The sequence below is a fragment of the Calliphora vicina genome, chromosome 2 (assembly GCF_958450345.1).
Source record: "Calliphora vicina chromosome 2, idCalVici1.1, whole genome shotgun sequence".
Taxonomy (NCBI): domain Eukaryota; kingdom Metazoa; phylum Arthropoda; class Insecta; order Diptera; family Calliphoridae; genus Calliphora; species Calliphora vicina.
In genome coordinates, this window is record NC_088781.1 from 41,129,050 (window position 1) to 41,140,289 (window position 11,240).

At 32.3% G+C, this 11,240-nt stretch overlaps 1 protein-coding gene across 3 annotated transcripts; it reads left to right on the forward strand.

The window, feature by feature from the left end:
• The first annotated feature begins 1,714 nt into the window (after positions 1 to 1,714).
• On the forward strand, positions 1,715 to 11,023 carry grnd (grindelwald). Of its 3 annotated transcripts, none has more exons than XM_065500455.1 (3): positions 1,715 to 2,907; positions 9,873 to 10,178; positions 10,361 to 11,023. In XM_065500455.1, the coding sequence occupies exons 1-3, from the start codon at positions 2,685 to 2,687 to the stop codon at positions 10,519 to 10,521; spliced, it is 690 nt and encodes a 229-aa protein (XP_065356527.1). In that variant the 5' UTR covers positions 1,715 to 2,684; the 3' UTR covers positions 10,522 to 11,023. The 3 variants fall into 3 exon arrangements, with proteins under 3 accessions (XP_065356527.1, XP_065356528.1, XP_065356529.1); XM_065500456.1 differs by having other exon boundaries at positions 10,370 to 11,023; XM_065500457.1 differs by lacking the exon at positions 1,715 to 2,907 and adding an exon at positions 9,649 to 9,744.
• The last annotated feature ends 217 nt before the right edge of the window (positions 11,024 to 11,240 follow it).

The following is an 11,240-nucleotide window of genomic DNA, read 5'->3' on the forward strand; positions in this document are numbered from 1 at the left end:
AGATTTTCGAAATTCCATAGAATTCCATTCAAGAAAAATGTCAAGAGAAAAAACTATGCGTGACCTGTTTAACCGATTACTAATTACATCGGATTCAGTTATATCCACATTGTCCAGAACTTCATCTGCAAGCTATAAAAAAGTGGAACGGTTATCGAAAGACGTTAGGCAACTTTTGTTAGATCCATTACTTCCTAGTGATTCATCAGACTCTGAAGACGACTAATTTAAATAAATTTTAAAAATCTCATAATAAAAATTCACAAAATTGTAACAAGTGCTAGTTAGCTTAATTACTATTTATTTAATTGTCTAATTATAACTAAATTATTTATAATAACTAAATAAAATCATTTCATAATTGTTATTCGTTTTTAAAAATAAACTTATTAATAAAACTAAAAAAAGTTTAATTTTATATGAATATTTCGACCTATGCCGGCAATAGGGTAAATGTCCAAAATCTATAGATTTAAATAGTTCTTGCTATAAATAAAATTACTTATAAAATTTTAATTTTTTGAAAGATATATTAAAATAATTTCTCACAATTGAAAATAGTATAGAATTTTTTCCGAGGTAGTGTAGTTTAGCAGCCTCTCCCGCTTATTCTACTGAAGTAGCAGTACCCATTTTGCATTACTTTATTAGTTTACCTCCTTGCCAGCAATATCTCCATATAAATGAAATTAATTTGGCCAAGCGTTTAGAATATACGAATTTAATTCCACTAAATTAGGGTTTTCTCCCACTGTGCATCGGCGATTTGGAAAAATGGCTGGATAAATGAAAGATAAAAGTCAATGCAACAAAATGTACTCACGTTACATTAACTCTAAGACGAGAAAGTTGTCCTTCCATACAGATAAATAATATCAAAATTCCAGAACAAAGCTATTTGTGATATGTCGGTATCCATCTTGAACGCCGTTTAACATAGACCCACCATATTGAAGCCAAGGTTACACGAATAAAATTAAAGTCAATTCAATTGAAAATTTAAAAAAGGTGACCTCTAATAATTTTATTTCGAAACTGCCTTGCAAAAATACTTTATATTAGAGAGTGCACGGCACACTTTTTTAGCTTGTAAGGTGATTCGCTCTACTGTATTAAAGCCTATTTCGTCCTCAATGATTCGCTGATACATTATTTTGACTCCACTGTGCAACATTCCATTGCGTTCTCGAGACGATAAAACACTTATTTATACTCAAAAAATAATAAGGATTAAACAGTTTTAAACATATTTTTTCAGAAAGATCAAGCACATCCCAAAATATGCTGATACGGTGAAAGTGATAACAGAATAACCCTGAATACTTATATTGTTTAAAGTTGCATAGTAAAATTTACAAGTACAACACAGTTAAATTCATTTAAGAGAATAAAACACACACACCTGAGATAAACGAAACACTCGAAAAATAACAGGTAGAAAGCAAAGACCATGAAATATGAGTTAAAAATTAAGTGAGTAAATAACTGAACAAGCATCAGTTTTTAAACAAAACAATTGCGAGTATAAATTTTGTAGACAATAGTTGAGATACAAAGATACTTGTAGACACAAGAGAATAGAAATACTTAAGGTAACCGTAATAAAAATCTAACGTGGCCTTAAATAACTCCCAATACAAAAAAATATGAGTTAAAAACCACAATTCAACTCAAAGAGGATCTGTTTTCTTCAACCACCGACGGCTTTAATGAGCTGTGAGCAGTTTCAGATACTTTTAGTTGTAAAACGATCGTGCAGCGGTTGCGTTGAGTTGAGAGTAGAGTAGAGTGAAACTCAAATAGAATAATTAAATATAGTTTTGAATAAATGTTTGTTTTTGTTAAATATATTTAGTAATTATACAAAATTGTGGTTAAAGTGGTATTGGTACGAATATACAAAACATACATACATATGTGGGAAATACAATTATTTTAAACAAAAATAATAAATTAAATTATACAATATTATTTCAAAAAACAAACTACTTATTAAGAGAGAGTAGGCTAAATAAAACAATACAAAAGTGCGCTATACAAAAATTAATAAAAAATAATATAAAATTTTATTAAAAGAAATCGTATTCAAGAATATTGGACTGAATAAAACCAGTTTGCAGGAGAGTGTACGTGCCTCATATTTTTTTTTTGAATAACAAACCAGTTAATGGGAAACAACCACAACAACAATAACATTATGCATGAAAGTCTGGTTTAAAAGATTGTACAACACTCCGAAAAAGTCAAAGAAGAGTTAAAAACAAATAACAGACAACCAAAAATGAGTCATCAAGTCAAACGTTTAGTAGCAACACACAAATAAAAACAACTAAAAACCTTAGTTAAACTCTCTCATCATCAGTCAGTAGAATGTCAGTTTCTACCCAGTAGTGAATAATTTAAATAATTAACGTTTACAATAACAAAAGAATATAAAATTTCAAATAAAACATTCAGAATTTCCCGTAAAAACCAAATACTTATAAAACAAAGTAGCAAAATTGTTTAAATAACAATTTTTACACGATCGATCACGTATTTTATTACAATAACAGTGCAAAAAAAAACAACAACAATAATAATAAAACAATAAATTAATAATATAAAAACAACAAAGAATAAAATTTATAAACAATAAGTAAAAATAATTAATTAAAATTTTAACGCAATTTAACCTGATCATCATGGTTTCAAAATTAGTAAAATACGGCTCTTCTACGTTTTTTATGGTTCATAACTTGGCTAAAGTGGTAATGGCGGATGGTGGAATAGAATGCTATAGGCAAACATGTCGCCCAATTGAAGAGTATTGTGCCCAGTTTGAACAGGCTTGTATGTCCTGCAGCAGTACCTGTGATCCCGAGGATATAAAATATGAAGAAAAAGTTTGCAATCAACACTGTAGCGGTAGGTTTATTAATTTATTTATTGTAGTTTTAACTTTAAATTACATCATTGTTAACAAATTGTTTTATACAATAAAATCATACCAAGTAAAACCTGTTGCAAGTAATTAAGAGGAAGGTTTCTACACGATTACACTAGCATCATATATTGATTGTGTGGAAAAAAAATAATTCCCCTTCTTTTGTATATCACTTCACCGCAATTTCAAAATGTGCCAACTTTGGATTATTTAATTATAAAATGGTTGGCTGGGTCCGCAGCCTCGCCCCAATTTTAAGCACTTCGAATTTTCTGCAATTTTCCATGATTTACACTAAGAACTTTCTATTGTTTGATTTGGAAAGAATTTTAAGGAATAATAATTTGAAAATTTCATACAAAAACTCGATTTTTGATTTTTCCAATTTTCCGGAGGGATTTTCCAAAATTTTAAAAAACCTTCTCCTCGAAAATAAGAACAACTACCAAACATTTTTACAGAAATCGGCCCAGCCGTTCTCATTTTATGAATTACTAGTTGATCGCCCCGGCTTCGCCCGGTAGCATTTACTAATGTTAGTTCTTCAAGTTTCTCCAACCCACGCACACCAGCCTGTTCTTATTTATTTGCAAATAAAATATCTAAATTTGTACTGCATACTTTAGGGAGCTTTTTTATTACAGTTGACTGGACTCACAAAAAAAAGAATTTCCGAGTTTTAACCGGAATTGTTGAGTTTTTTCCTTTACAACCCATCTCCTGAAAATTTCGAATCGAATAAAAAAAAAATCAGCCAAATCGCTCCAGCGCTTCATTTTTATACCCTACACCACCATAGTGGGGAGGGTATAATGCGTTTGTGCAGATGTTTGTAACGCCCAAAAATATTAGTCTAACACCCACCTTAAAGTATACCGATCGACTTAGAATCACTTTCTAAGTCGTCCATGTAAACCTCGATCAAATTTGGTACATATTATTTTTTCGGCCCATGGACAAAGCCTATTGAAACTGGCTGAAATCGGTCTATTATTTCACCTAGCCCCCATACAAATGTCCTTCCGAAATTGGACTTTATCGGTCATAAATGTTTAATTTATATATGTATCTCCACAAATTCCGCTCCAAATAAGTTTTATATACACAAAATTCACATCACCAAATTTTGTTAAGATAGGTCCATAATTAGTCATAGCTCCCATATATACCCGCTTCCGAAAATCACTTTAACGTGCATAAATCGCTTAAAAATGTTGGTAAACACATAAAATTCAACACAAATAACTTTCATATAGACATAAATCACATGACCTAATTTCAAGGTGATCGGTCCATAATTGGTCATAGCTTCCATATAAGGCCCACTTCCGAAAATCACTCACGAATATAAATTATTGAAATTTTAAAATGTTTTTGCTCTTTTACTTAGTGTAGGGTATTATATGGTCGGGCTTGACCGACCATACTATCTTACTTGTTATATATATAGATTTAATTATTTACATCAACAAATTTTCAAAGAAAGGATCAGTGATTTTGCTAAATATGGATCGAAATAAGTATTTCTTTCCCAATTTAATATGCAAAAAAAACTGCTCATCTTTTGAGGCCAAGAACGAATCAACCCATTATCGGATACTCTGTTCTGAAGTGAAGCGTATCTCAGAAAGAACGTTAAGCATCGATCGAAACAAATAGTAGTTAGATGAGGCAAGCTCTGGACTATAAGGCGAGTGAGGTAAAACTTCCCAACCACTTCTTTCTAAATAGTTTTTAACAGATATTTCAACATGTGGCCTAGCGTTGTCATGATGGAATATTACGGTTTCATGTCTAGCCACATATACTGGGCGTTTTTCAGCCATTGTTCGCTTCAAACGAATCTGTTGCGTTCGGTACATGTTCCCTGTGGTGGTCTCGGCAGATTTCAGCAGCTCATAATATATATGGCCCTTTTGCTCCCACCAAATACAGAGCATTACCTTAGCGCCATAGATATTTGGCTTTAGTGCGATTCGGCTGGTTAGCCGGCCTTCACATACGATCTATTAGGCTTCAGGTTGGATCCATTTTTCATCACAAGTAATGATTCGGTGCAAAAATGATTTTCTTTTATAACGTTCAAGCAGCATGATTTTGTTGTCTTTGAAGGTCACTCAGCTTCAATTCGTATGGTATCCAATTTCGCTGCTTTTGGATGAATCCTTCCCAATGATTTTGCAAACCCTTGTTGAGTTTGACAACAATCTTCATGGTGTAATGACTCCAATTCTTGGTCTTCAAACTTTTTTTGGCTGGCCTGGACGATCATCGTCTTCCGTGTCAAAATGATCACGCACGCAGAGAAAAAATATAATTGGGCATGGTTACTGTAACCATTTAAATAGTGTTACAAGATTTTTAACAATATTATAGTCACAGTAACCATTTACATGATTGTGGTAACCATAATATGGTTAATTTACGATTCACATGATTGTATCAACTATATATATGGTAACAGTAAACAAATATATGTTTGTGGAAACCATATTTATGATGAATAATTTTATCATAATATGTTGTTCTCAGATTATGATAAGCATTAAACCGAGAGCACCATAATATGATAAGTCCTTCATCATATGAATGGTTGTCACAAACATATATTTGTTTACTGTAACCATATATATAGTTGATACAATCATGTGAATCGTAAATTAAACATATTATGGTTACCACAATCTATAATATAGTTAAACAACTTGTAACAATATTGAAATGGTTACAATAATCATGCCAAACTATATTTTTTCTCTGCTTGCCGGTTGTCTTGCAATATATTTCTCACGGACTTTCTTGAACTCTTCCTTTACTAATGTCACTTCTAAGTCCCTGTGGATGTTTTCATTTCTTATATACCATGGTGCACCCGTCATGATCCTAAGAATTTTAGATTGGGCCCTCTGTATAAGATCAATACTGGTGTTGCTAGCCATTCCCCATAACTGAATTCCATATGTTCAAATTGGTTTTAAAACGGTCTCATACATGATGATATTCAAGGCTTCATTTTTATTGGTCACTGCTAAACCAATAAACCGAACTCATCCCAGAAATAGCTGCTCCCATGTCACAATATACAAGGTGGCACAAAAGTAAACTTCCGATGTTTTTTGACTGTAATTAAAAAAAAAAAATTAAAAACTTTGATTCTTCTTGTGGATTATTTTTATTTGGTCAAAACTTCCGGCGATAGGTTCTCACATTCTTGACGGATATTGTCATTAAGGGCTGCTGAGGCTTGTTGACATAAACCCGCGACTTCAAAAAGCCCCACAAAAAGAAGTCTGGAGCGGTCAAATCAGGCGATCTTGCTGGCCAGTGCAAATCGCAAAAACGGGAGATTATGCGCCCGGAAAATGCATCCTTCAGCATATCGGTTGTGGCACGTGCAGTGTGTGCCGTTGCACCGTCCTGTTGAAACCACATGTTTTCCAATCCCAATTCATCAAGTTGCGGCAAAAATAACTCGTTGATCATTGCTCTGTAGAGCTCACCATTCAGAGTAACCGTTTGGACCGCGACGTCTTCGAAGAAAAAAGGTCCGATGACTCCTCCAGCGAAAACAGCGGGTGTAGTGGCTCTTCGTGGATTACACGCGGATTTTCAGTGCCCCAGAAGCGTAAATTTTGCTTATTTACGTACCCGCTAAGATGGAAATGGGCCTCATCACTCATGATTATTTTTGATGAAAAATCATCTTCCTCTTGGTGGTGATTAAGGATGGCTTGAGCGTATGTTAGACTCGATTGGCGGTCAGCAGCTAACAGCTGATGTACCGTCTGGACTTTGTACGGAAACATCTTCAAATCTTGTAACAAAATTCGCTGTAAAGACCGTCGATTGATACCCATTTGCGTGGCACGTCGTCTGGTCGATGTCGACGGCGCTTCCATGACATCCTCGGCAACAGCAGCAATATTCTCTGCAGAACGTCTACTCCGGGGTCTGCCACGCCTGGCAAAGTCACCGACCGATTATTGGTCAAATAAATAGTCAGCAATATTCCGCGTTCTGGAGCAGTGTAGCGTAACATTGTTTATTAACGTGTATTTCGCATGTGTTTACTACACAAATGTCAAAACAGAACTGATATTAGGGGCCAATCGCAAAATGTATAGCATTTTCTGATAGCAGGATTACTTTTGCGCCACCTTGTATCTTGGAATCATCAGTGTACACTTTTATGTCAAATCCATTAATCAGGAATAATAACATTAAGGCCCTAATTTTGTAAATCACGTCACAAAGGAAAGCAAAAAAAAAATTTAAAAAATTTGTTTTTGTTTTATATACAAATTCTTAACAGAACAAACGCAACAAAAATTCATAATTTGAAAATTTTGTATATAAAACAAAAACAAATCTTTAAAATTTTTGAAATTTTGTTTTTGCTTTCCATATAAATATCACTTTGATGACGTGATTTACAAAATTAGGGCCTAAAGATCCTGACAAACTCTGTAAGGGGTGTTTAGTTTAAGAACGAGAAAATACGTTCTGAATCCGGAAATTCTCGCAAAATTTCCCGGGATTGAAATTTTTTCGGAATTCCCGTGAAAACCTCTAATAGTAGTAGACCAGAGTACATTTTTCGATTTGAGGAGATCACATCTTTAGATCTTATTTAAAGCTAAAGTTGAAGAATCTTTGGAGTTAGTTTTAAGATGTAGCATCATGTCAAAAAGTCTGTCAAACGATTAATCATTTATGCAGGATTATTTTCAAAGTATAAATCAGAGATTATAGCACTAGCAGTTTAAAATCATATAAATATCAATCAAAATATAATTTTCATTAACTGAAACGTTTTAATTTTTGCAATAGATACAATTTTGACAATTAACCTTATTATGGTGAGAAACATTTGATATCCGTGTTAATTTAAAATAGCATAGAAACCATATTCTATGTTTATAATAAGTTATACGTTTGTTTTATTTAAATTCAGTTATACAATATTAATAGCCTATTAGCAGGGTATTAAAATAAATAAATAAATATTGTGGTTCTTACATTATTTTACAATTGTTTGGTCAGATTTAGATCCCACAATGTACCTATGTATGTATATATGTAGCTATATATATTCAGATATGCAGTCTGAAAGAACATTATTAAAACAACAGATGTCAGTTTCTAAGATGATGTGAAAGTAAGTTCGGAGATTTCTCATTCCATTATCAGTAGATGAATTCCACAAAAGTGTTACTAAATAGGAAGTATGATTATAAAACTGCATACGATAAGAAATATTGAAAATGATAATGATAAAATATTTAATTCCAGAAAACAAAAATGATAAATATTTGCAGTATTCGTCATGAAATACGTATATTTCTTTTTTGTCTTGTCACTTGAGAAATTGAAGATAATAATTAATTAGTCATGCCGTAATTATTATCTTAAAAAAAAATTATTATCTTAAAAAAAGTTTTAAAAGAAAACACTTGAATAAATTAATAAAAAAAACCGGCTGTTTCTCAAAAATATATTATTAGCTCGATATAAATGAGTTTTTGATAAATTAATTTAAATTATCAGAAATATAACCTTGAATTGAAAAAAATAGATTTCGTGGAACCACCAGAACTGCCAATATTCATTTGGACCTTAATATATATATAAATTCTGGATCCTTATAGATAGGAGAGTCGGCTATGCGATGTCCGTGTGTTAGTAGATTTGATATTTTGAGCCAACAAACCGTCATATGCGGGAAGTTTCGCTTTACTTCACTAATTTTGAAAAAAAAAAAGTGCTGCTGAAGCACACGGCTTGCTCACCAAAGCTTATGGTAAACGTTACCATCGGTTTCAATGAACTAGAGATGGTTTGTTCGGTTCAGAAGTGGTGACTTTGACAAGGAAGATAAAGATCACCCAGGGCCAGCCAAAAAAGTTTGAAGACCAATAATTGGAGGCATTACAGTTGTTGTAAAACTCAAATCTGACCAGACCGTAACAGGGAACCTTTACCGAACGCAACTAATTCATTTGAAGCGAGTATATGACATTGAACGGATCTAGCATATCCGAAATGCTGTTTGATCTGTATTTGATGGGACCAAAAGAGTCCTATCTATTATAAGCTACTGGAGTCTGACTAGTCCATCACAGGGAACCTTTATCGAACGCAACTGATTCGTTCAGACATGAAACCATAATATTCCATCATGACAACGATCGGCCACATATTGAAATATCTGTTTAAAGCTATTTAGAAAGAAGAAGTTAAGTCATACACCAAATGTAAGAATGGTTTAATCGGTTTTTGAAACAACATCTAAAATTATTTCAATTACAACTGAAAAATTCAATCTGTAAGAATGAATTATTCGATTGTCAACAGAGTCGCTTATCACAACGAATTTGTTTTCTGTGAGTATGAAGACTTATTTGGTTCAAGAACAGCTAACCATTTCGAATGTTTTGTAATGAAACGATCGCGAGTGATTGGACAAGCAATTAAAACAATTTGTTTCACATTTAAACCATCGAGACTTCAGTGTAGTTTTCATTTCTATTTCGATATGTGGTAGACCATAATTTTTCTCTTAATAGATTTAAAGCGTTCACTTTTCTATGAACTGCTATTTTGACGTGTGCCTTTATATAAAATCTTATTACTGAGTTCTTTCTATTGTGGTATTTATTTATTAAAAAAGTCATTGAGGTTTCTTTTCCATCAAGCCACCAGTATATCCAAGAGATTTATAATAAAAAAAATCACTCTTCATTTACTTCAATATGAATAAATAATTTCTAGTTGTTACATTGAAGCAGCAGCCAGCGAAATGCAGAAAAATTTATCAGGTTATTAAATCGTGAATCATTTGTTTTTTAAGATAATTTACAAAATAATAATTAAAATACTGTTTATCTGATGATGACACCTTAAATATTAAATATGATTAATAACTAGTTTTTTGGTTTATTTTCAGATTTCATCAAATTAGAACCTCTTAAGAATGAGATACATTACATACAAATGCAACAGAATGTTATACTCATACTGCTGATAGTATTGCTGATCATTACGGCCGGTCATTTTACCTGGAAGTTAATGAAATGTTTTAAAAACAAACGCTGTAGCATCAGCCGACTAATGGGAAAACTAAAATTAAAAAAACAAAGCACCGTGACAACAACACACATGAATGGCAAAGATTTGGGTGGCATCACCATACCCAATATGAGTGCGATCAATGATGTCGAGAGAGCACCTTCACAAATATACAGTCTGGCAGGTAAAAGAAAAAACCCAAACAAAGAGGATGCTGTGTCAAATTTACAGTGACATGGTCAAGTGTCTTCTTTCTTTTATAATTTATGACTTTTTAAAAAGATTTCTAACTAATCTTTATCTTGAAATTTTCTTTGTTTTCTTTTCCTTTACCAAAAAAAAAACAACAATAACATTAACATTAAGGTGCTGAAGGTTCTGTAAGGACAGTGACAACACCAATTAGCTCACGCCATCCAGCTGAAAACACGACACCCTCGCCACAGCCCAATGAGTATTCGTATGATAATCAAGGTTTAGTAGTGACGCCAATTTCAGAAAAACCCAGCGGCCGACCAATGTTTTAATATAAAGAGCATAACATAACACTACAACTCTCATCCATCCACCAGTGAACTTTAACCATCCCATACTTCACGCTTATTTATTCATTATGTTTTAACCTAAACTAAGGAAACTCATTTATAAAATGATTTCTGTCTCTGCGGCCTTAATACTTAAATAAGTATTTACGAATATTGTCATTTGTAAGAGTTTATTTTAAGTTACAACTTTTATTCTGTATATTTCTTTGTCTTCCTTTTATTGTAAAAAATACACTAGAAGAAACACTTGCGTTTCATTTTTGAGTGTAATTTTATGTTTATCCACAACCATCACATTTTATTTAAAACTATTTAGTGATATGTTTGTTTTATAAGTCCTTTCCTCTTTCTAAGTTTGTATTTAGTTTTAAAAATGTAAATTTTATTTTACAAGTACGTACTACGTACACAAAAGAATTGTATTGATATTATATGCAAAATGTATACTTTGTAACAAATTTAAAAATAAATATAAAAAAATCTATTTCTAAATTCGAAATTATTAATTAAAAAGATACATTTAATCGTAAAATTCAAATAAACATGTCATGAAAGAGTGATCAATATGTGATCATTTATATTTCTAACTAGTTGACCGCCGAAGTAGCTTCGCCCGGTAGCATTTACTAATGTTAGTTCTTCAAGTTTCTCCAACCCGTCTGTTCATATTTATTTGCAAATAAAATATCTAAATTTGTACT

Excerpts from the sequence above, each read along its gene's own strand:
- grnd (XM_065500455.1), top strand. The coding sequence starts at position 2,685 with ATGGTTTCAAAATTAGTAAAATACGGCTCTTCTACGTTTTTTATGGTT. Across the intron at positions 2,908-9,872 it reads TTGCAATCAACACTGTAGCG|ATTTCATCAAATTAGAACCT; the intron begins GTAGGTTTATTA and ends GTTTATTTTCAG. Across the intron at positions 10,179-10,360 it reads ACAAATATACAGTCTGGCAG|GTGCTGAAGGTTCTGTAAGG; the intron begins GTAAAAGAAAAA and ends ATTAACATTAAG.